Source organism: Cherax quadricarinatus, chromosome 31 (assembly GCF_038502225.1).
Source record: "Cherax quadricarinatus isolate ZL_2023a chromosome 31, ASM3850222v1, whole genome shotgun sequence".
Classification (NCBI taxonomy): Eukaryota; Metazoa; Arthropoda; class Malacostraca; order Decapoda; family Parastacidae; genus Cherax; species Cherax quadricarinatus.
The window spans coordinates 13,472,361-13,495,976 of NC_091322.1; the positions used below are offsets into that span (position 1 = coordinate 13,472,361).

General features: G+C 38.5%; 1 protein-coding gene across 3 annotated transcripts in view; it reads left to right on the forward strand.

The window, feature by feature from the left end:
- Positions 1 to 23,616, forward strand: part of LOC128697789 (BBSome complex member BBS4) — a 139,737-nt gene that overhangs the window by 31,731 nt on the left and 84,390 nt on the right. Inside the window, exons 1-3 of one of the 3 annotated variants that reach the window (XM_070090211.1) lie at positions 83 to 131; positions 527 to 664; positions 20,308 to 20,431. In XM_070090211.1, coding sequence (XP_069946312.1) covers positions 596 to 664; positions 20,308 to 20,431 — 193 coding nt within the window. In that variant the 5' untranslated portion in view covers positions 83 to 131; positions 527 to 595. Of the gene's footprint in view, positions 1 to 82; positions 132 to 526; positions 665 to 20,307; positions 20,432 to 23,616 lie in introns of those variants that run through there. The other 2 variants (XM_070090210.1, XM_070090212.1) reach the window with 2 other exon arrangements.

A 23,616-nucleotide genomic window follows, 5' to 3' on the forward strand; every position in this document is an offset into this window, starting at 1 on the left:
ACCTAGCAACACGTCAATATTTGAAGCATGCAGGTGTGCATGTTGGTGTGCCTGTCTACCCGTCAATAATCAGTTGCCAGGTATTGTTTGTTGTGCTTGTGCAAGCTCCTCTCTCTCTCATGTTTGTAGCTGTTAGTATGTAGTCTAGGTTTGTGGGTCACAGTCTACATGTGGGTACATGGCAACAAGTTATATATGAATACAGGTATTGTGATGATGTGCTAATCAATTATTTTGGCAACAGTTCTTGTGGTTACAGCACCTCATCACTATTGAACAAATTACCTGAGCCTCTGCAGTACTCTGCTTGGTTTTTACGCATCAACTAATTTCTTATTATATTTATGTACTACTGTATCTCATAATGTTTGTTAGTATCTTATGGACAGATGTGCTTCAATTGATGACTTTATTTATGTTTGAAATATTGTAAGTCAGTAGTACTAGTGACTTAGTATTGGAAATCAGTGGGCTTGGTGTGAAATGTACTGATCCAAACACCATGTGTTTCTTACCTGCCTACCAGCTTGTATGTACCTGGGAGAGGGAGTTGGACTTACTTTTGTAAATCATTGACATCCATTACCCGTGGAGGATGACTAATAATGAATTAGGTGGCTCTGTGGTCATTCTTTTACCTGAGCATCTCGACCCAAATCGAAAGGTAAAGATAGATTTCTCTTCTGTAATTTATTGGTTTGCAGTAATTAGTGTATCATCATATTTGTAATTTTTATGATGCCCTTAACATATGTACAATTGTATGTGCTTGATGTAACACTCATTTTTTGGATTCTGTAATACAGTATTGTATGTAGTACTAGCTTGCAAATCTAACTGGGCTAGTTTAGCCAGTAATAAAGGAGAAATTTTTGTTAGACTCATTGATTAATCTTGCTTGTCTGAATTGTTATTATACTGTATTCACTAAAAAATACCAAACGTGTGATTGCTCGTATAAAAGTGTTAAAATTTGTGTAGCTACTGCATCTAAAAATGTCAGATTTGTTCTGTGATGCTTTTATTATTGTCTTTTAAAAAATAAGTTGTATTGATGTTCATGTCTATGATAAACCTATAGCATAAATGTATATGCACAACTGCACATTGTGTCCATGTTGAAACATGAATGGTTAGTCTAAGTGTACTGTATTTTTTGTGTTCACTGCATCTAGTTGAGAAGAAATTTGATCTAAATATTACTGATGAATTAAACCAATAGATAAATCCTTGAAGGAATTATTATCCAGTTTGCTTCTGCTCATGTATGTCTTGCAAGCACATCATGAATATTTACAAAAATATTTAATTAACTCCCAGAATATTTTCATTTTTATACATAGTATTTGCTTCTCTCTGCTTCACATTTCTCACTTCAACTTCATTCACAGTTAACATCCCAGAGTCTCACTTGCTGCTTATGTTTTGCTATGCCTATTATGTTTCCATAGACAGACTATCCTTGCAAAAGTTATAAACATCTTAGATAATTATAATTTGATTTTGCAAGCATAATTGTTGCATTAACATAAACTAGCATTTTTGGTAGTACAGTGGAACCTCAAATATCGAACTTTCTACATTCCAGACCGCTGTTCGAGTGCCGTTACCAAACGAATTTATTCCCATCAGGAATAATATAAATTAGATTAGTTCATTTCAGACCATCAAAAATACACTTATAAAAGCACTTACAAAAATACACTTACATAAATACAGTGGAACCTCAAAAATCGAACTGCTCCCAACACAACCAAATATGTAAGTGTATTTTTGTAAGTGCTTTTATAAGTGTATTTTTAAGGGTCTGAAATGGACTATTCTAATTTACATTATTCCTGATGGGAATAAATTCATTTGGTAAAGGCACTCGAACAGACTTCTGGACCGAAGAAAGTTCGATATTTGAGGTTCCACTGTAACAAAAAGGCATAATACCATGACTGGAACAATACACAAATAACCCGCACATAGAAGAGAGGAGCTTACGACGACGTTTCGGTCCAACTTGGACCATTTACAAAGTCACACTAGCGAAAAGGAGAGCAGGGTGGGTATATGTAGGCAGGCGGTGGTAGTAGTAGTAGTAGTGGTTGAGTTGGGAGCAGTTCGATATTTGAGGTTCCACTGTATAGTTTAGCAGTATGGATGAAAGTATCATATATCATAATATGTTTTAGCTCTTAAATTTTTCGAAGTTCTACTGTAGTATGTTTTCGGAATTATTTATTTTTAATTTATATAAAATGAGGATTACCAGGAGGTATTCACTTTTTTTGATTTCAATTGAAGTCCATTAGAAGTATTGATTTTATGTTTAGGGATCCCATGCTATTGGAAAATTGAGAACAGATAATGAATACAGGTCTACATCCCTTTATCCAAAACCTTTGGGGCCAGTAGTGTTTCGAATTTCAGAATTTTTTGAATTTCAGAATGAAAGTGGGTTCTAGGGCAGCACCCCATCATCAAGCATTAACACTGCAGCAAAAATGTATGAATACTCACACTAAGTGGGATAAATAAAGGCTACAAATACTACTACAGTTTATTTATAGAGTAATATATTGATAAATGAAATAATGGGATAATTATAGACCAGGATCATGATTCTCAAGACGATTCTCAAGACGATTGACAGACGGCATTTTTAAAGACTTCTTCAAGTGTCATCTGTCTTACTAACATAGGTTTCTGTCTAAGCAATCTCTCGGGTTACCCATGCTTTCTTGTTGGCATAAATTGCGTACACCTTTCAGACATCTTTGATGTTTGCTTTTTCCAATCACTGTCAACCTCTCCTTGTGTGTGCCTGCAGCACTGGCACACCCAAGAATAGTTAACCTGTCTTAGCATCCTTAAAACCTGTTGGTGCTCTCTCATCAGCCGTTGTTAATGTTTTTCTAGAAACATAGCACCAGTGGAGAACTGTGCCATCAGCACTGTAAATTTGTTCAGGACTAAGGTTTTTATCAGATATTATCTTGGCAAATTCGTCAATGTAATTTTCAGCTGCTTCATGGTTAGCAGAAGCTTTTTCACCACAGATTTTCAGACATTTTACACCATTGCACTTCTTAAATTTCTGCAGCCAACCCTCTGAATATTGACACTTGCCTTCAATGTTCAGTTCTTCATACATTCACTTCTTCGTTGTCAAATCCACTCCATTAGCACACAGTCAAGATCTTCGTTTTTTGTTCTATGCAGTGTTTTCCTATTTTTCATTAGTTTTTGGTCATCACTGTCACTATAATACTTCAGTAACTTGTCTTTCTGTTTCTCTAAATCATAAACAGTGGTAGTTCCAACACCATATTCTTCAGTAAGATGCCACACTGACACACCACGATCAAGCTTCGGCAATAACTCTACTTTCTGCGTTATTGATAACATCCTTTTCTTTTTCTCACTGTTACCCATAAGGGTATCTGCAGCTCTTTTTGACATTTTTACAGTGAAAATGTAATAGAGTTGTGGATGAGTAGAACAAACTCCTGAGTACCTTCATAGAAGTGAAAACATTGTGTAGTTTTAAAAATAGGTTAGATAAATACATGAGTGGGTGTGGGTGGGTGTGAGTTGGGCCTGACTAGCTTGTGCTACTAGGTCTGATGCCATGCTCCTTTTTTAAGTGGGAGTGACCTGACTAGGTGGGTCATTGGTCTAAGCTGGGGGGGTGACATGGACCTGCTTTGCATGGGTCAGTAGGCCTGTTGCAGTGTTCCTTCTTTCTTATGTTCTTAAAATAAAAGCAAAAACAAAATATCAGTGAACAGCAGACACACATGTGAACACTACAAGCTCAGAGACACAACTGATGCCTGCCACTCTGGCTGTCAGTGCTGGGTCATGCTGCCACATGGCGGCGTTGGAGTTATGTAGAGATGACTGACGCTCCGCACTCCTCGAAAAAACTTCGGCTTTTGGAACTTTTTGAATTTCAGAATTTCAGATAAAGGGATGTGGACTGGTATTACAAATTTGAGTTCTGGTTTTTAAATACCCAGTGCCCAGAAATTTTTATGGACAATGTCTAAATATGGAAAGTCAGGAATTCCACTTGTTTCGTTATCTACAGGCAGTCCACACTTAATGGGTATGTTTTAAGCAAAGTTCTGTAAATTCAATCACTTTCTGTGATAGATCTACTATAGACTTACTTTGGGTGGTTGTTGTTGGATTTGGGGCTATAGCACTAAAGGAACTGTGTGAATCTTTAATTAAGCCAGTGCTCTGGAGCATTGCCCAGCATGCTGCATAGATTTTGCCCATCTGGCCTTTGTTTTGAAGTTAGTCATGAAGAGCCATGAGGTGTCATTATTAATTTCTGCACGTATTATAATGCTGGGTTTTAACATATTCAAAATGAGCTCCTAGGTGACAGGTTCATTCTATTTAATTTGCCATACCTCTAATGGCTACAGGTTTCTTTTCAGATGTTAATTGTTTTCAAAGCCTGAGATAACATTCTCAAGCTGTTGTTGACCTTTAATTATTCTTTGTCATGCAAGTGTCAGATCTCAGACTTTAAATAGTATTTACAGGTTGCTCAAAGAAACACCTCTTAATTACTGTTGCAACTCTTAACCCATAAACTGTCCAAACATAGATCTACGTTTGCATGCGTAGCTCTCCGAACGTAGATCTATTTTTTTTTTTTTACATAAGAAACAATGTAAAATCGAACGTAGATCTACGTTCGGAGTGCTACGCATGTGAACGTAAATCTATGTTTGGACAGTTTAAGGGTTAATGATTGCTTAGTGTAAGTTGATAATGTAGTTGATAATGTTGTTTACTAGGTGTACTGGTTTAATTTCCTTCTAGTAAAAAAAGTAGAAACTATGGCTTTACTGGTTATATTTATACCTTGGTTGGGCAATCAGTACTGTCACTGGTCTTTAGAAACCCATACAGTATTAAACTCATGACAGGAAAATATGGAGAAATGGAATGAAAAAAGTTGTAGCTGATATATAGACACCACTCACAAAGGCTCCACCCAGACTGTTGTAAATATAAGTCATACAGCATTGTATTCCTCATCAAGTTACTCAAACTTTTGGTGTTGACTTTTGGAAATCCTTAGTTGTCTAGCCTTCCTCTTATAAAAAGCATATAGTAACAAGTCTAAACATCAGCACTAGTTGTCCTAGGTGTTTCAAAAACAAGTGCTTAAATCTTAGCAACAAACATTAAAAATTAAAAAAAAAAAATGTAGTCCTTGGACTTTGCTGTCCTTTTTTTTTTATTATTATTTATTTATTAACTTTTGACCAGTCTTCCTGCAACAATTGGGATTTTTCTGGCTCACAGGAAATATAATTTAAATAATTTTATTATTGAGGATGAAAAGCCATTTATGCTGATGTGTCTGCATAGCAATTAGTTTAATAAATTGCTCATATCAGAGAGTGAGGGCTCCCTGTCTCAGTGCTCTGAACTTAGACTATCCTCAGCATCTTCAGCTGGCTCTGCTATCATATAAGGTTACTACATTGATAGGATTTCTCTGAGTGGTTCATGGAATCTGACCAGAATATTCCTTTGTCAGCTGTACCTCACCAGACTGTGCAGAATAGAACCTGGGGCCTGTGCTGTGAGTTAGTAGGGGAAGTGCATGCGTGCATGTGCACAGGTTTTTGTAAACATGACCTAAGTGGGCATAATACAGAGAGGTTACATTTCTTATACTGTAGTTTGATACCCTTAGCGTTTGATATCCGTAGTGTTTGATAACATGGTGTTTGATATCCATAGAAGCAAAGACAGACTTACAAACTATGCTCTTAAGTTTAGCATAGATGCTAGCCATAAAAGTTCAACAGTTGTTCCTAAAACACATTTGAAAATGGCCCATGATAAAAAGCCTGAAGCAGTGAGTAAGTGGTATGTTAATCAGCATTCTACTGGCATTAATGTTCATGGTGTTAATCTTCCCTCTGCTGCTCATAGGCTAGCAAAACATATGAACATTGAATTTCAAGCAAGTGATGGTTGGCTTTGGCACTTCCAATATCATCATGGCTTGAGTAATGGAAGACTTATGGCATGGCTGGTAATCCATACCCCCGGCCGGGATTGAACCGCGGGTTCAATCCCGGCCGGGGGTATGGTTTATTTGCAATCGTGTCATTACGATTTCTTGAGTCATGGCTGGTAATGCAACCATGGAATAAGTTTAGCCATTCAGATTATTGTTAAATGCTCTGACAGGCAGAGGCTCATATTTCAGCTGTGTAATGCTAACGAGATTGGTCTCTTTGGACATTCACTGCCTTCCAAAACAGTTGACTTTCAGCATGAAAACATCAGCAAAGACCGCTTTGCTAATGCTGATGATTCTCACCATTTATGTATATTGTGAACAACAAAGGACCCAACACTGACCCCTGTGGAACATCGCTTGTAACGAGTCCCCACTCTGATTTCTCCCCATTCATGTAAACACTGATGCATAGCTGTCAACCACGCCTCTGTCAATAAATTTTTTTTTCCTATTCCATGTACCTCTACTTTCAACAGTCTCCAATGTGGAACACTATCAAAAGCCTTATTGAGGTCCATATCCTCAGTATCACATTAATTACCATGATCCACCTCCTCAAATACCTTAGTGAAAAAAGTTAGTAAATTCATAAGGCAGGAATTCCACTTTGTAAAACCATGCTGAGATTCATTGATCAGCCTTCGAATAGCCTTGGTAATTATTGATATCATCACTTTTTCCACAGTGGACATTAGCCTAATTGGTCTATTATTTGAAGCTAAATACCTGTCCCCTGTTTTGTAGATAGGCATCACATCTGCCATTTCCCATTCATCTGGCACTATGCCAGTTTGTAGTAAGATGTTGAAAAGGTTAGCCAATGGCTTTCTAAGTTCATTCTTACATTCCTTTATAACCCTTGTGAACAGTTCATCAGGGTCCAGGGATCTGTTAGGTTTTTATCTGTTTATCTGAGAACCATATCACTAGTGACTTTGATCTAATTGATAACCAAAGAGGAAAGTTGTTCTTCAGGAAAGGTGCAATGTATGCTGAAAGATTAATGAACACCACCAAAAGTTTGGTGTTCATTATGTTCGGTGTAACTGATGCTGGTTAAGTTCTAGATCCATACACATATTTTTTTTTACATGGGTGAAAGGCTTCAAGACTTTTAGTTAATGGGTGGGCCAATAGGTACACTTCAGTTGCACAAGTACTGGATTGTTTTATTCAGATGTTATGTGTTGGTTGGTTTGAAAGAGTAGTTCTCTGGTACTGTGGCGCTCTATTTGCTGATGAAATTGAAGTATTTGTAGGAGATAATCTAGCCTCTCACATAATCTACAAAGTTGTAGAACTGTGTGAGCAGAACAACATCAGAATAAATCGCAGAATAGATGGGGCTCAAACCCATGGCAGGGAAGTCCTAAAACTCCCAGGCCAGCACACTAACCACTGCCATGGGTTCGAGCCAAACCTGCTCTGTGATCTGTTGGCAATTGTGTTATTGCAATTTCGTGAGTTGAAAGTTAAGACACACGTGCAACATCTGGATATCTTTATTGTAGACATTTTGCCATCCAGTGGCTTATCAATACAGATTCTAGGACATAATTAGAAGACAGTAGAACTATATACAAAAGATGAGGTAATCAGTCCCTCAGCCTTGGAGTTAGTGTTCACAGCATCGTGGTGGTGGAGAATCTGGAGCAAAGACAAGGAGACTGGCGGTTATATAGGCATCAGTGTATAGGGATGTGTAGCAGACGAGGGCATAGGACCTACTTTCAATGGGGAATCCCGCCTACCAGTGACTATGCCCTCGTCTGCTACACGTCCCTATACACTGATGCCTATATAACCACCAGTGTCCTTGTCTTTGCTCCAGATTCTCCACCACCACGATGCTGTGAACACTAATCCCAAGGCTGAGGGACTGATTACCTCATCTGTTGTATATAGTTCTACTGTCTTCTAATTATGTCATAGAATCTGTATTGATAAAGCCACTGGATGGCGAAACGTCTACAATAAAGATATCCAGATGTTGCACATGTGTCTTAACTTTCATATTGCCGGTGTTTTATACCTTTCTTGCACAATTTCGTGAGTTAACATTAGAAAGGTTTTTCTTCCACCTGACTCGGCACACTTCCTGCAACCTTTGGATGTCTCCATGTATGGCCCTCTTAAGCATGATTGGAGAAAGGTATTAACTGTCTGGAAGGAAGTGAAGGAAAGCATACAACATGTTTCCAAAAATGGTCATTCCCAAGATTACTTCTGACTCTCTTGCAACAAATGGATGATAAGTAGGAACCTAACTGTATTCAGAGCTGACTGCATATACTCTTTTGTCTCTGAATGGATCCTGAAGACAATGTGAAAAGAACCAGAAGGTCAAGTGGCACCTGGGTAGCCCCATTCTTTTGGAATACTGACAAGAGAGAAGGAGAACCAGAGTAAGTCAGAGTTTCTCATGGCAAGGCAGTTAAGGTGCCCACAGGAAGAAGCATCAGTCTTGCAGATCTACTGGCATAAGGAAGTGGCACTTCATCAACAGCAAGACCCAGCTCCTCAGCACAAGGCCAAGACTGGTACTTGAAGAGGTATCTTCCATGACAATTCCAGCAGTTCATCATCAGCCTTGGAAGACCTAAGTGTTGAAATGCTTGATGAGCTGAATGAGGTCCCAGACCTAACAGAGAAAGAAATGGTTGTACAGAGCACAGAACAGGGTGAATATAGCCATGTTAAACTTGGGTGTTATAAAACATCATTTGATTTTGTTGGTCAGGTCATGACTAGAAGGCTGAAACACCTGGGAACTAGACAATATCTTATTACAAAAATACAGGGATCAATAAGGGTGTAGACACTTTTTAGACCCTGGCATTTAACCCTTAACCCTTTCAGGGTCCGTCCCGTAGATCTACGGCTTTACGTTCAGGGTCCAAACCGTAGATCTACGCCATGAGCTCAGCTCACTCTGATAAACTGTGAGTGGTACATTTGGGCCTAGATATGAGAGAATACATCTATGTGGTATGTGTGCACCACATAAAACAGATCCTGCAGCACACTGTGTATAATGAGAGAAAAAAAATGAAATCATGATTTTTCGATTAAAACAGCAACTTTGCAGTGTTTTTTCGTATGTTTTTTATAGTTGTATTTGCGATTTCTTGGTCTCATTTGATAGAATGGAAGACATATTACAGAAATAGAGATGATTTTGATTGGTTTTAGCACTGGAAATGGCTTGAAACTGAGCTCAAAGTAGCAGAAATGTTAAATTTTTGCCGATATTCAAGAGTAAACAAATGACCTCACGTGTCTAATACGCACCAGCTGGTGGGTCTAATATACATTCACAAATATGGTGATGATATTTATACAATTATTACAGTATTGCATAACAGTAAATCTTCTATTTTTTGGTGTGAATAAAAATTCATTATGTGAATAAAAAATCAAAATGGAATTTATTTGTAAAGCCTCAAAACATAACTAATGAACAGAGGAAATGTTAGTTTAGTGCCAGGAATGCCTACATTGTTCATTCTGGACCCTATTTTGAAATTGGAATATTTTGAACTTTGTGTTAAATTGGCCAAATTAACAATTTCCGATCACTTTATTTTGTAGTTGAAACAGTTGACTTGGCGATTTCTTGTGCTCAATCGATAGAATAGAAGTAATACTAGTGAAATAGCTAAGAATTTGGTTGACTGGAATAATGTAATTGGCCTAAAATGGGAGTCAAAGTCGGCAAAATCGCCGATTCGTAAATATCGCTGACACATCAAAATTCGCGAGAGCATAATTTCGTCAATTTTCCACCAAATTTCGTACTTTTTGCTTTATTACCTTCACAAAAAGATTCTCTACGATTTCATAAGAAAAAATAACAAATTTTTTTTTTTAAAATTCTTGGACACTGGTGCGTGACTCCAGATTTGGGCCTTGGACCCTGAAAGGGTTAAACTATCCAAACATAGATCTACGTTCACATGCATAGTGCTCCAAAAGTAGATCTACGTTTTTTACATATTTTCAAATATAACAAAAAAAAAAAAACGTAGATCAAAGTTTTTTTACACGCTTTCAAATGTAAACAAAAAAAAAGAACAATTTTTTTACATACTTTCAAATGTTGAAAAAACGTAGATCTACGTTTGGACAGTTTAAGGGTTAAAATTCCAGAAGTTTCTGATTTATATAATACTGATGAATACAGTATAGTTAGGAAGCTGAATTTGAAAGATATTTTAAAGAAACCATTGCTTTTTCAAGCATACATTTTAGGGGCTTTACTACTTGTAACAGTATTGCAGTACTGACTATTTTTTATTAATAATGAAGTACTGTGTAAATATCAGTATTATTTTCCTAGTTGCAAATTGTAATACTGTACATATTAAGTACCAGTACTTACAGTGTCTAAGTAGTAGTGTTTTATAATACTTTGTATAAACTACAACCGCAGTTGTCCCACCTAAAATACTGTTGTCTCAGATGTACCATATCAAGGGCAAGCAAGAACAGTTTTCTGTATTCTGGCAATATAACTGTGGCCTATAGCTGTGGAATGTGGTCAGTTTGTACAGTAGTTATTCTTTTGTATTATTTTATAAAATAAAAGGTTGAATAGAGTAAACTGAATGTTTTATTTATATTACCATGTGAATAACTTAATATTTTCAGTCTCATTTGCCTTACTTGATTGTACTACTAGTAGTAGTAGTGGTGGTAGGTAGTGGATGAGTCAGAGCAATTGGCAGCACATTTGCCTCGCAGTTTGAGTTTCCGTGGTTCAATCCCCAGCATGGTTGGATATGTTGGGCATGTTTCCTTACACTTGCTGTCGCTGTTCACCTAGCAGTAAGTACCTAGGTGTTAGTCAGCTGTTGTGGGTCACATCTTGGGTAGCAAGATTGAAGGACCCCAATGGAAATAAGACAGCCCTCACTGGCACACTGATTTTCTTCGGTTATCCTGGGTGGTTAACCCCCCAGTTTAAAAATCCAAACAAATCTTATCTTAGTCTTATCTTTTGTCATAAGGTGGAATAATTACCCCATATGGACTAGCAGTAGTAGTTAAAGTAGTAGCTATATAGCCAAAAAGACACGAGTTCAGGGTGGGGGGTAAAAAAAAGCCATGTATGGTGTCAAAAATTAAAAACAGAGCAGGAGAAGATATGGCAAGAGAGACAGAAATCTCAAGGGAGGTGAATGCAGAGATAGTGGACAGCAAAGACAAGAAGAAGAAGAAGCAGTGCATGGTTGACCTCTGGAGAGCGGGTTAAACAGCAGTGGTTGCTAGAGAGTTTCTTTTGCAAGTTCTGTGCAGTCTAATTCTTTAATGCCTTCCAACATTATTTTCCTGTTCCATTTTTTACATTAGCACATCAGACATTTCCTACTGAGGCAGGGTAATCCAAAAAGGAAAAAAACACTTTCATCACTCACTCCATCACTATCTTGCTCACTCTCCAAGAGCACATCAAGTCTTAAAAATCACTTGCCTCCACTCACTCTTATCTAACACGTTCACACACACTTGTTGGATGTCCATGCCTCTTGCACACAAAACCTTTATCTCCTCCCTCCAGCCTTTCGTAGGATGTCCTGTACCCCATCTTCCCTCCACTGTAGATTTATACACCTTCCAAATCATCCTATTTTGTTCGTACCTCTTTAAATGTCAGAGCCACCTCAACAATCCCTCCACAGCCCTCTGAATAATACTTTTAGAACCCCACACCTCCTAATCTCTAAACTACAGATTCTCTGCATAATATTCACACCACACTTTGCCCTCAGACATGACATTTCCACTTCCTTCAGCCTCCTCCTCACTACAACCTTCATAACCCCTACACACCCATACAAGAGTGTTAGTACCATTATTCTCTCATACATTCTCCTTTTTGCCTCCATGGATAATGTTCCTTGTCTCCACAGATTCCTCAGTGCACCACTTGCCTTTTTCCCCTTTGTCAGTTCTATGGTTTACCTCATCTTTCATAGACCCATAGAATTGATGAAGGGATATGGGTGAGTGGTGAACTGAGGAATCTGTGGAGACAAAGAACATTATCCATGGAGGTAAAAAATGTATTGTATCAATGGTACAAATACTCTTATATGGGTGTGAAGTTTGTGTTGTGTGTTGCAGAAAGATTTATCCACATGTGGGATAAATCTGGGTTAAGTGTTCAACTGCATGTGCTTTATTTGTGTTGCATGTGTGATCTAGGGGAGGATTGAGATAATGTATTACACTATGAGGCACTGTATTTGATGGGATGTGCAATACAGGAGGCCCTCCACATTCACAAGGGTTAGGGGATCAAGAGCCTCGCGAATCTTGAAAATTCGCGAATGTTTGGTGCGCAAATATGATGTAGGGAAATATAATAATACAGTGGACCCCCGCATAGCGACCTTAATCCGTGCAAGAGGGCTGGTTGTTATGCGAAATGTTCGGTATGCGAATGAATTTTCCCCATAAGAAATAATGGAAATCAAATTAATCCGTGCAAGACACCCAAAAGTATGAAAAAATATTTTTTTTACCACATGAAATGTTAATTTTAATACACACAAACTGAAAAAGGCATGCACAATTACATGACACTTACTTTTATTGAAGATCTGGTGATGATTGATGGGATGGGAGGAGGGGAGAGAGAGTGTTAGTGTTTAGAAGGGGAATCCCCTTCCATTAAGACTTGAGGTGTCGAGTCCTTTTCTGGGGTTACTTCCCTTCTTCTTTTAATGCCACTAGGACCAGCTTCAGAGTCACTGGACTTCTTTCGCACAACATATCTGTCCATAGTGGCCTGTACCTCTCGTTCCTTTATGACTTCCCTAAAGTGTTTCACAACATTGTCAGTGTAATAATCACCAGCACGGCTTGCAATAGCTGTGTGAGGGTGATTTTCATCCATGAAGGTTTGCACTTCAAGCCACTTCGCACAGATTTCCTTAATCTTTGTAGTAGGCAACTTCTTCAATTTCTCTCTCCCCTCCTCTGAACCAGTTTCCTCAGGTCTGGCCTCTTGCTGTTGAAGTTGATCTATCAGCTCATCAGTGGTTAGTTCTTCATTGTCCTCCTCCACCAACTCTTCCACATCATCCCCACTAACCTCCAACCCTAAGGACTTTCCCAATGCCACAATGGATTCCTCAACTGGCATAATCCTCTCAGGGTTAGCCTCAAACCCTTCAAAATCCCTTTTGTCTACACATTCTGGCCACAGTTTCTTCCAAGCAGAGTTCAAGGTCTTCTTAGTCACTCCCTCCCAAGCCTTACCTATAAGGTTTACACAATTGAGGATATTAAAGTGATCTCTCCAAAAGTCTCTTAGAGTCAGTTGAGTTTCTGAGGTCACTACAAAGCACCTTTCAAACAGAGCTTTTGTGTACAGTTTTTTGAAGTTTGCAATAACCTGCTGGTCCATGGGCTGCAGGAGAGGAGTGGTATTAGGAGGCAAAAACTTCACCTTAATGAATTTCATGTCCCCATAAAGTCGCTCTGCCACGTCTGTAGGATGACCAGGAGGCACTTAAGTTCTAATTTCTTTTCAGTTAGGTAATCTTTCACATTGGGGGCAAATGCATGGTGTAACCAGTCATAGAAAAAGTCCCTAGTGATCCATGCCTTACTGTTTGCCCTCCACAGCACACACAAATTCTCCTTGAGGACATTCTTTTGCCTGAACGGTCTGGGAGTTTCAGAGTGATACACTAATAAAGGCTTCACTTTGCAATCACCAGTAGCATTGGAACACATCAACAAAGTAAGCCTGTCTTTCATAGGCTTATGTCCTGGGAGTGCCTTTTCCTCCTGAGTAATGTAGGTCCTGCTTGGCATTTTCTTCCAAAACAGGCCTGTTTCATCACAATTAAACACTTGTTCAGGTTTCAGTCCTTCAGTTTCTATGTACTCCTTGAATTCCTGCACATATTTTTCAGCTGCTTTGTGGTCCGAACTGGCAGCCTCACCATGCCTTATCACACTATGTATGCCACTACGCTTCTTAAATCTCTCAAACCAACCTTTGCTGGCCTTAAATTCACTCACATCATCACTAGTTGCAGGCATTTTTTTAATTAAATCCTCATGCAACTTCCTAGCCTTTTCGCTTATGATCGCTTGAGAGACGCTATCTCCTGCTAGCTGTTTTTCATTTATCCACACCAATAAGAGTCTCTCAACATCTTCCATCACTTGCGATCTCTGTTTCGAAAACACAGTTAAACCTTTGGCAAGAACAGCTTCCTTGATTGCCTTTCTGTTGCCCACAGTAGTAGCGATGGTTGATTTGGGTTTCTTGTACAACCTGACCAGGTCGGCGACACGCACTCCACTTTCATACTTATCAATGATCTCTTTCTTCATCTCTATTGGAATTCTCACCCTTATTGCTGTAGGGTTGGCACTAGAAGCTTTCTTGGGGCCCATGGTCACTTATTTTCCAGATAAAGCACCGAAAACACTGTAATAATACGAAATATTCCGATTGTATGCTTGGATGTTACCGCGGAGGCTGGCTGGTAAACAATGCCACCGGCGGAACATGTGAGGCTGGCTGAGGGCGCACATTGGACGCGTCTCGGACGAAGAGCGGTAAGCGGGTTTTTGGGCGGTATGCGAGGCAAAATTTTTGCGATAAAAGCGAGCGGTATGCGGATTGTACGGTATGCGATGCGTACGGTATGCGGGGGTCCACTGTACTGTACTGTAGTGTTCGCGAATGTTTTGATGCACGATTACATTGTAGGGAAATATAATAAAAGCATTTACTTAGCCTAACAATACTGCTTCCTTAACCTATTGAACCACAAACAATCATAAAACGCCTGAAAACATCGTAAATTATTGTATATACATGTTATTGTTTATACGTGTTATGGGTGGCTGGGCATTCGTGAATGTTTGAAGCTAGTGAAAGTGGAACTTGTGAAAGTGGAGGGCTAGCTGTACAATTATTGTCTGTAAAACACAAGTAGTACAGTACATAAGATTATATTCACATAGAACAGTATCCAGCATTGCCAGTACTTTTTTTTATGATGGTGGTAGCAACCTGAGGATAAGGTAGAAGTGGGACACACACATTCATCCTTTAACCCGTTAACTGTCCAAACGTAGATCTACGTTTTCGCGTGTAGCGCTCCGACCTTGATTTTCTCCATAAGAAAGCAAGTAACAGCAGTATAGAACAGCACCTTGGAGAGTGACTACATAGGATTGTACGAGATAATCATCACAATTTTATGAGGAACGCGTACCAGGTATCTCCATTCACAGCTCTCTTCTTGCTGGAGTTTCTGACCAGCTACACAATGAGATGCTTGGTACACATGTGTTCCTCATAAAACTGTTGTGGGAGGAAGGAAGAGTCCACTAGCCCTTTGTGAGAGGGCTAAGTCCCTCAGAGAGCTGAGGGGACTGAGAGATATCCCCCCTTTTACTGGAGATTTTTCTCTGCAAGATTTTAAGTTGGGATCTTAGCTAGAGTATATTATCCTTTCCCCTTGATGTTGCAAGAGGAACTGTAAAGAATAACTAAGGGAAGGGTTATCACACACTCTGAGGGTGGTATGGGATTATTGCAGTTTGGAGGGACATTTGAATTGTGATATCTATGTACATGTACTTCTGATAAGACAGCGATTGAATGTTTCCTTTTTATGGGTCATCCTACTTTAGTGGGAGATGACCAGCATGATAAAAAATCTATATTTAAATTATTTTTTTAATGATTACAATTAGTTCTATGGTAAATATTTTTTCTTATTAAGAGTTGTGCTATACATACTTCTTATTTATTTGATTTGTACCTAAATGTTCAGTGGTTATGTTTTAAAAGTGCTGTAATATTTTATACAGTGTTTATAGACACATGATAATGCCTCTGCTTTTTCTTTGATCATAATATAAATGCATGTGCAATGTCATATTATAATATGTACTATATGTGATATTAAATCTGCAAAACCAGTCCATTACATTGTAAAATACTGTGAAGCTGGATGTGCCTCTTAATGTATTCAGTGAGTGCTAGGCAGCAATACCTGGGGTGTGTGTAATGTGTGAGCTGTGTGCTTTAATTAATGTCTTCGGTGAGTGCTAGGCAGCAACAATGTCAAGAGTGTGTGTAATGTGTGAGCTGTGTGCATGTATGAGCTGTGTGCATGTGTGAGTTGTGTGCATGTGTGAGCTGTGAGTATTGTGTGAGCCTTGTGCATTAAGTCTTCAGTGAGTACTAGGTTGCAACAATATCAGGGGTGTGTGTGTTGTGTGGTTGATGATGGCTTTGAATCTGAATGCAGTGGAGGACTAACATGCATGAGCTTTTGCTCCTTATTCATCTTGTTAATTTCTTATACAGTGGACCCCCGGTTAACGATATTTTTTCACTTCAGAAGTATGTTCAGGTGCCAGTACTGACCGAATTTGTTCCCATAAGGAATATTGTGAAGTAGATTAGTCCATTTCAGACCCCCAAACATACACGTACAAATGCACTTACATAAATACACTTACATAATTGGTCGCATTTGGAGGTGATCGTTATGCGGGGGTCCACTGTAATTGGTTTGTCACATACTGTATTGATGTTATGATAGCATAGGCACTATGTAAAGCTGGTCTTATTGTTGCTTTTATGGTTTCAATCTGCTAATAATATGCTGACATAGTAACATATTTAAGCAATATATGTTCCACTGTATACAATTATAAAGGTGTTTTTCTCTTTCATACATTTTCAGACCCATATTTTGCATTTATTTTTCAATAATTTGCAAATGACCCCAGAGAAAATTCTGATTGCCATCAGGTTTTGTAGTATTTTTCCCTGGGAAGGGGAGGGGGCAAAGAGACATCATAACAAAAACTTCTACAGGATGTCACATGCTTCCTCATTATATAGAAAAAATTATTGTGGATCAAATGGATGCTCTTATGGATGAATGTTTGAAAATGTTTTCAAAATTTTTATATAGTGGACCTTCGAATTTCATCATCCCTTTTCTGTATGTAAAACTATAGTTATTCTCTATAAAATGTATTTTTTGTTAATATTTCTCATAAGAAATAATGTAAATTCAATTAATTCATTCCAGAAACCCAAAAATATTAACAAAAAAATACATTTTATAGAGAATAACTATAGTTTTACATTCAGAAAAGGGATGATGAAATTCGAGAGTTCACTGTATTTGTATTTGTTCAAGCATGGTTGTCTTGGTGTACTGATTAATCTTTATTGGATGACATTATCCATTATCACTCTGCTTTGACTTCATTATTCTCATCTTCACAAGTTTATTGATTGAAAGATCAAGTTTGCTACCATGTTTAAATGAAATTGGAGTAGTTGGAAGTGTACAGTATAGGTGCATAATTGTGGCCCAGTTCTAATTTTATATACAATATTTATTCATTCATTTGTAGAGGGAATAGGAAAACTTCATTGGAGAGGTATAAATGAGATTAGGTCAGGTGTATCTAGGAGAAGTAGAACTAAGAAAGGAGTAGTGGTAATATTAAATGATCTATTTTGGAAAGGAAAGAGGGAATATAAGTGTATAATTTCAAGAATTACGTGGATTAAAACTGGGGTGGTATTCAATAAGTGGCTAACAATAAGTGTTTATGCACCTAGGGAAGAGAGGGGTGTAGAGGAGAGAGAAAGAGAGAGAGAGGAGAGATTTCGAGAGGTATAAAGTGAGCATTGTTCTGGGGGACTAGATGCTTAAGTGAGAGAAACTGTTGTAGAGGGCATAGTAGGCAAGTTTGGAGTGCTATGTGTAAATGTTAATGAAGGGGGGGCCTCTAATTGGGCTATGTATAAAAAGAGGTTTGATGATGGTAATATGTATTTTCAGAAAAGAGAAGAAATAAATACATGAGATAAGATATAGGGCATGATTCTAGCAGTTTATAAAAGTATGACAGGTAGACTTCTGGATGTTCATGTTTTTAGAGGGATGACAGATATATCAGATATAGTGGTAGCATTTATGGATTTAGAAAAGACATATGGATGAGTGGATAGGGGATCATTGTGGCAGATGTTGCAAATCTGTGGAATAGGTGGTATGTTACTGAAAGCAGTAAAGAGCTTTTATGTAGAGAGCAAGGCACAGGCTAGGGTATGTAGCAGAGAGAGAGAGAGAGAGAGATTATTTTACAGTTACTTGAGCCTTAGACAGGGATGTGTGATGTCACTGTGGTTGTTTAACATATTAATGAATGGGGTTGTAAAAGAAGTGAACACTGGGGTGGTAAGACACATGTGCAACAGTTAGGTATCTTTATTCTGAAATGTTTTGCCTACACAGTAGGCTTCTTCAGTCGAGTACAGAAAAGTTGGTAGAAGCAGTAAAGATCTGAAGACAATGTAATCAGTTCATCACCCTTGAAAATGTAGTTTTGAGGTGGTCAGTCCCTCAGCCAGGCTCAAAACTACATCTTCAAGGGTGATGGACTGATTACATCATCTTCACATCTCTACTGCTTCTACCAATTTTTCTGTATCCGACTGAAGAAGCCTACTGTGTAGACAAAACGTTTCGGAATAAAGATACCTAACTGTTGCACAGGTAGAGCCTTGAGGTATCTGCGGGGAGAAAGAACTTTATCCATGGAGGCAAAAAAAAACGGGAATGTACCATAGAATAGTAGTACCAACACTTTTGTATGGGTGTGAAATGGGTTTTGAATGTTGTAATGAGGAGAAGGCTGGAAGCAGTAGAGATGTGTTTGAAGGTAGTGCATGGTGCAAACATTGTGCTGAAAATTCAGAGCTTGGAGACTAGGAGGAGATGTGGAGTTACCAGAAGTATTTTTCAGAGGGATGAGGAGGGCAAGTTAAGATTTTGGCGATTTAGAGGATATATAATAATATGAGGGCAAAGGAGAGGGGGTAAAGGGGTTTTGAGTGATAGGGGCTTGGGCATGCAACAGGAATATACGAGAATTTTAAATAGGTGTGAGTGGAGGCAAGTGGTTTTTATGATTTAGTGTGCTGTTGGAGTATAAGCAAGGTAACATTTATAAAGAGATTCAGGGAAACAAGTTTGCTGGACTTGAGTTGTGGAGGTGGAAAATAGAATGCTGGCACTCTGGAGGAGGAGTGGGAATGCTGAAGTTTGGAGGGACATGTGACCTGTGATACTGATGCCCACAAGACAGAACAGTGATTGAGTGAGTGATAGGGAATTTTTTTTCTTTGACGGGTCACCTCACTTTGGTGGGAGACTGTCAGAATGTTAAAAAGCATAAACATTCATGTAGTCTTTGTCTTGTTTTCAAAATTATTTTTTGTGTGCAGTTTTTAAGCTTTTCATTATTAACATGATAAATACACTGGAACCTCTGTTTTTGTCATTAATTCATTCCAAAAAGTCTGACAAAAACTGAAGCAATATTTCCCATAAGAAATAATGTAAATACAATTAATCTGTTCCAGACACCCAAAAATATTAACAAAAAATACATTTTATAAAGAATAACTATATTTTTACATACAGAAAACAATGAGAAATAAATATAAATGACTAATGAAATGGATAAATTAACATATAACATCACTTTTACCTTTATTGAAGACTCTTGTTGGTGTATAGAAGATGGTGAGGAGGGGAGAGGGAGGAGAAGTTATCTCTACCACCATCACTACTACCCTCTACCACAATTACTACCACCCCCTACCACAATCACTACCACCCCATACTGCAATTAATACCACCCTCTACTGCCATCACAATCACTACCACCCTCTACCACCATCACTACCACCCTCTGCCACCATCACTACCACCCTCTACCACCATCACTACCACCCTCTACCACCATCACTACCACCCTCTACCACCATCACTACCACTCTCTACCACCATCACTACCACTCTACCATCATCACTACCACCCTCTACCACCATCACTACCACCCTCTACCACCATCTCTACCACCCTCTAGCACCATCACTACCACCCTCTACCACCATCACTACTACCCTCAGGGCAGGCTAACAAGTTCGGTACAGCGGACCACTGTCAACTCGATGAAAACCGAGGTGATGAACGATAACTGGTACAAATTTTGACGAAAAAGTCGTCAGAAACCGAATTCAACGAAAACCAGGGCAAACGAAAACCGAGGTTCCATTGTAATCAAATATAAAACAGGAAAATAATTCATCTTTGTTGCTACATTAATGCCATATGTCTTTACTGATAGTTTTAACTTTTGCTTTACATTATTTTATTATATATATTTTCCTCAGGCTGAGAAATCACTTTACACGATGAATCCAGTGACTGAAACTCCAGAGTCCCAAGTCAATGGAATGACAACCACTACTGTACCTCCTGGCTCTGCCCTTAAGGCCAAGAGTAGACCAAGGAAAGGTAAATGAATGAATGCAAATATACAGTAGTACCCCGAGTTTCGGCCATAACTCGTTCCAGAAGGCTGTTCAAGTGCCATTACCAAACGAATTTGTTCCCATAAAGAATAATGTAAATTAGATTAATCCGTTTCAGACCCCCAAAAATGCACTTACAAAAGCACTTACAATAATACACTTACATAATTGTTCGAGTTGGGAGTTGTACGAAACTCGGGGTACCACTGTAGTTTGTTTGTAATACTTTATTTAAAAATATACATTAGAACCCTAACTTTCAAATTTCAGTTATGAACCCTCTTGCACTTGTTAACATGGCACTTTAGCACCAATTTATTTGTTATGAATGCTGATCTGCAAACCAAAAAAATTTCTGAAATTATTTTTTTCATTATTTTTCATCAAATTCATTCATGTATGTTCATTATATATAGTCATGAGCGGGGGTTCATGTTAGTTTGGTTATGATTTGATTGGTCAAGATTTGTAGATTTAATAATTACAATTTTGTTGAATTATAAGGACAATATTGTCTTTTTCCTCCATTAGTTTTTCACCATATACAGTACTACATTGATTTTTTATATTCATGTTAGGCATGTGTAGTGGGTTCACAGTTGTTTGAAAGAGATCAGTCAGGTATACTCTAGATTTATTAATGTCTTTGTTGTGTTGTGCATTGTCTTCATTGTTCTGTGCACATGAAAATAGTTGATGTGCAGCTACTCAGGCAAAAGCTTATACTACATTCTACCTTGCCACACATGACCAGATACCTTCTACACTTACCCTAACCCTCCCTGCCACACTCATGACCCTGGCATGTGTTAATCCACCTTACAACCCTCCCTCCCTCCCTCCCACAATAATGACACATGTGTTTACCCACACCACAACCCTCCCTCCCACAATGATGACACGTGTTTACCCAACCACAACCCTCCTTGACATATTATGCTACTTCTTGGGTATGTACTTTCCTCACCACAACCTTCCCACACTACTCGCTAGACACTCCTCCCTCTGCCACAGCAGTGTGGATATAAAAACTGTACAGTCATGTAAGATGGGAGAAAGAGTGGGAGTGAATAGGAGAGTGGAAGTGAGGGAGGGAATAGGAGAGAGGGTGGTTAGGGAATTGGAGAGGGAGAGATGGGAATGAGGTAAGGGAGAGTGAGAGATGGACTCATCTGAGTACTGTGCTTTGTATTAAATTTCATTGTTGAAAGAATACAGTTCATGAAATTGGATATGGATTATTATGGTTCAGGATGCATCTCTAATTATAACCAGTATGTTTGTGGGACAATAAGACATTTGAGTTGTAAATGATTTTCAGGAATTCTTTAGAGTTATAAGTGGAAATCTACTTTATTATTATTATTTGTGATAAAGTCATTTCTTTGTCTATTATTTCATTAAACTATTTCATGATATTTATATTCCTCCTCATTGAACTAAACTATTTTTTTTCTCATATTCTCTATAGTGGAACATTGAAAGTTTGATTCAGTTAAGGCTGAGGTTTTGCGAGCTTTTGCCCTATATAACAAAACCAAATGGAAAAATATCAAGGAAATTTTAAAAGCAAAAGCTTATGTAAGTGTATTTTTGTAAGTGCTTTTGTAAGTGTATTTTTGGGGGTCTGAAACGGACTAATCTAATGTATGTATGTTATTCCTTATGGGAACAAATTCGTTCGGTATTGGCACTTGAACAGCCGTATGGAATGAATTTGGTTCATAACTCGAGGTACCACTGTAATTCAAACAGCATAAAAATTGAGACTAACCACTGCCTGTTGTTCTTATGTTCTTGTAAAGTGTAAGCACACCATATAATTTATGCATTAAGGTTATTTAAAAGGAGAGACTTTCAGTTTTTCTTTTAGGCCTCTCTGCCTCAGTGGGATATGGCCGGTTTGTTGAAAGAAGAAGTAAGGTTGTTGTTCTTTCAACACACCGGCCATATCCCACCAAGGTGGGGCAGCAAAAAGAAAAAAAAACGAAAATTTCTCCTTTTACATTTAGTAATACAGTGGAACCTCAGTTTTTTTCATCAATTCGTTTCAGAAAGTCTGACGAGAACCGAATTCGACGAAAACTGAAGCAATATTTCCCATAAGAAATAATGTAAATACAATTAATCCGTTCCAGACACCCAAAAGTATTAACAAAAAATACATTTTATAGGGAATAATTGTAGTTTTACATACAGAAAACAATGAGAAATAAATATAAAGGACTAATGAAATGGATAAATGAACATTTAACATTACTTTTACCTTTATTGAAGACTCTCGTTGGCATATAGAAGACAGCGAGGAGGGGAGAGGGAGGAGAGGTTATCTCTACCACCATCACTACCACCCTCTGCCACCATCACAATCACTACCACCCTCTACCACCATCACAATCACTACCACTACCACCATCACTACCACCCTCTTCCATCACAACCACTACCACCCTCTACCACCATCACTACCACAATCACTTCCTCCCTCTACCACCATTACTACCACCCTCTACCACCATCACTACCATCCTCTTCTACCATCACTACCATCCTCTTCTACCATCACTACCACCCTCTACCGATGAGAAACAAAGCCAGACTGACTCAGAATGCGTGGGATGCTTTGTGTGAGCGCGGGCGGACTCGTATGGTATGGCAGACCACTGTTAACTCAAGGTAATGAACGAGAACTGGGACAAAATTTTGAGGAAAAAAGTCGTTGAAAACCAAATTCGACGACAACCATGGCAAACAAAAACTGAGGTTCCACTGTATATACAGGAAAAAGGTTTACTAGCCCCTTGCTCCTGGCATTTTAGTCGCCTCTTACGACACGCATGGCTTACGGAGTAAGAATTCTGTTCCACTTCCCCATGGAGATAAGAGGAAATAAGCAAGAACAAGAACTAGTAAGAAAAGTAGAAGAAAACCCAAAAGGGTGTGTATATGCTTGTATATGCTTGTACATGCATGTGTAGTGTGACCTAAATGTAAGAAGCAGCAAGATGCACCTGAAATCTTGCATGTTGGTGAGACAGAAAAAAGACACCAGCAATCCTACCATCATGTAAAACAATTACAGGCTTTCATTTTACATTCACTTGGTAGAATGGTAGTACCTCCCTGAGTGGTTGCTGTCTACCAACCTACTAGCATATGACAGTAGTA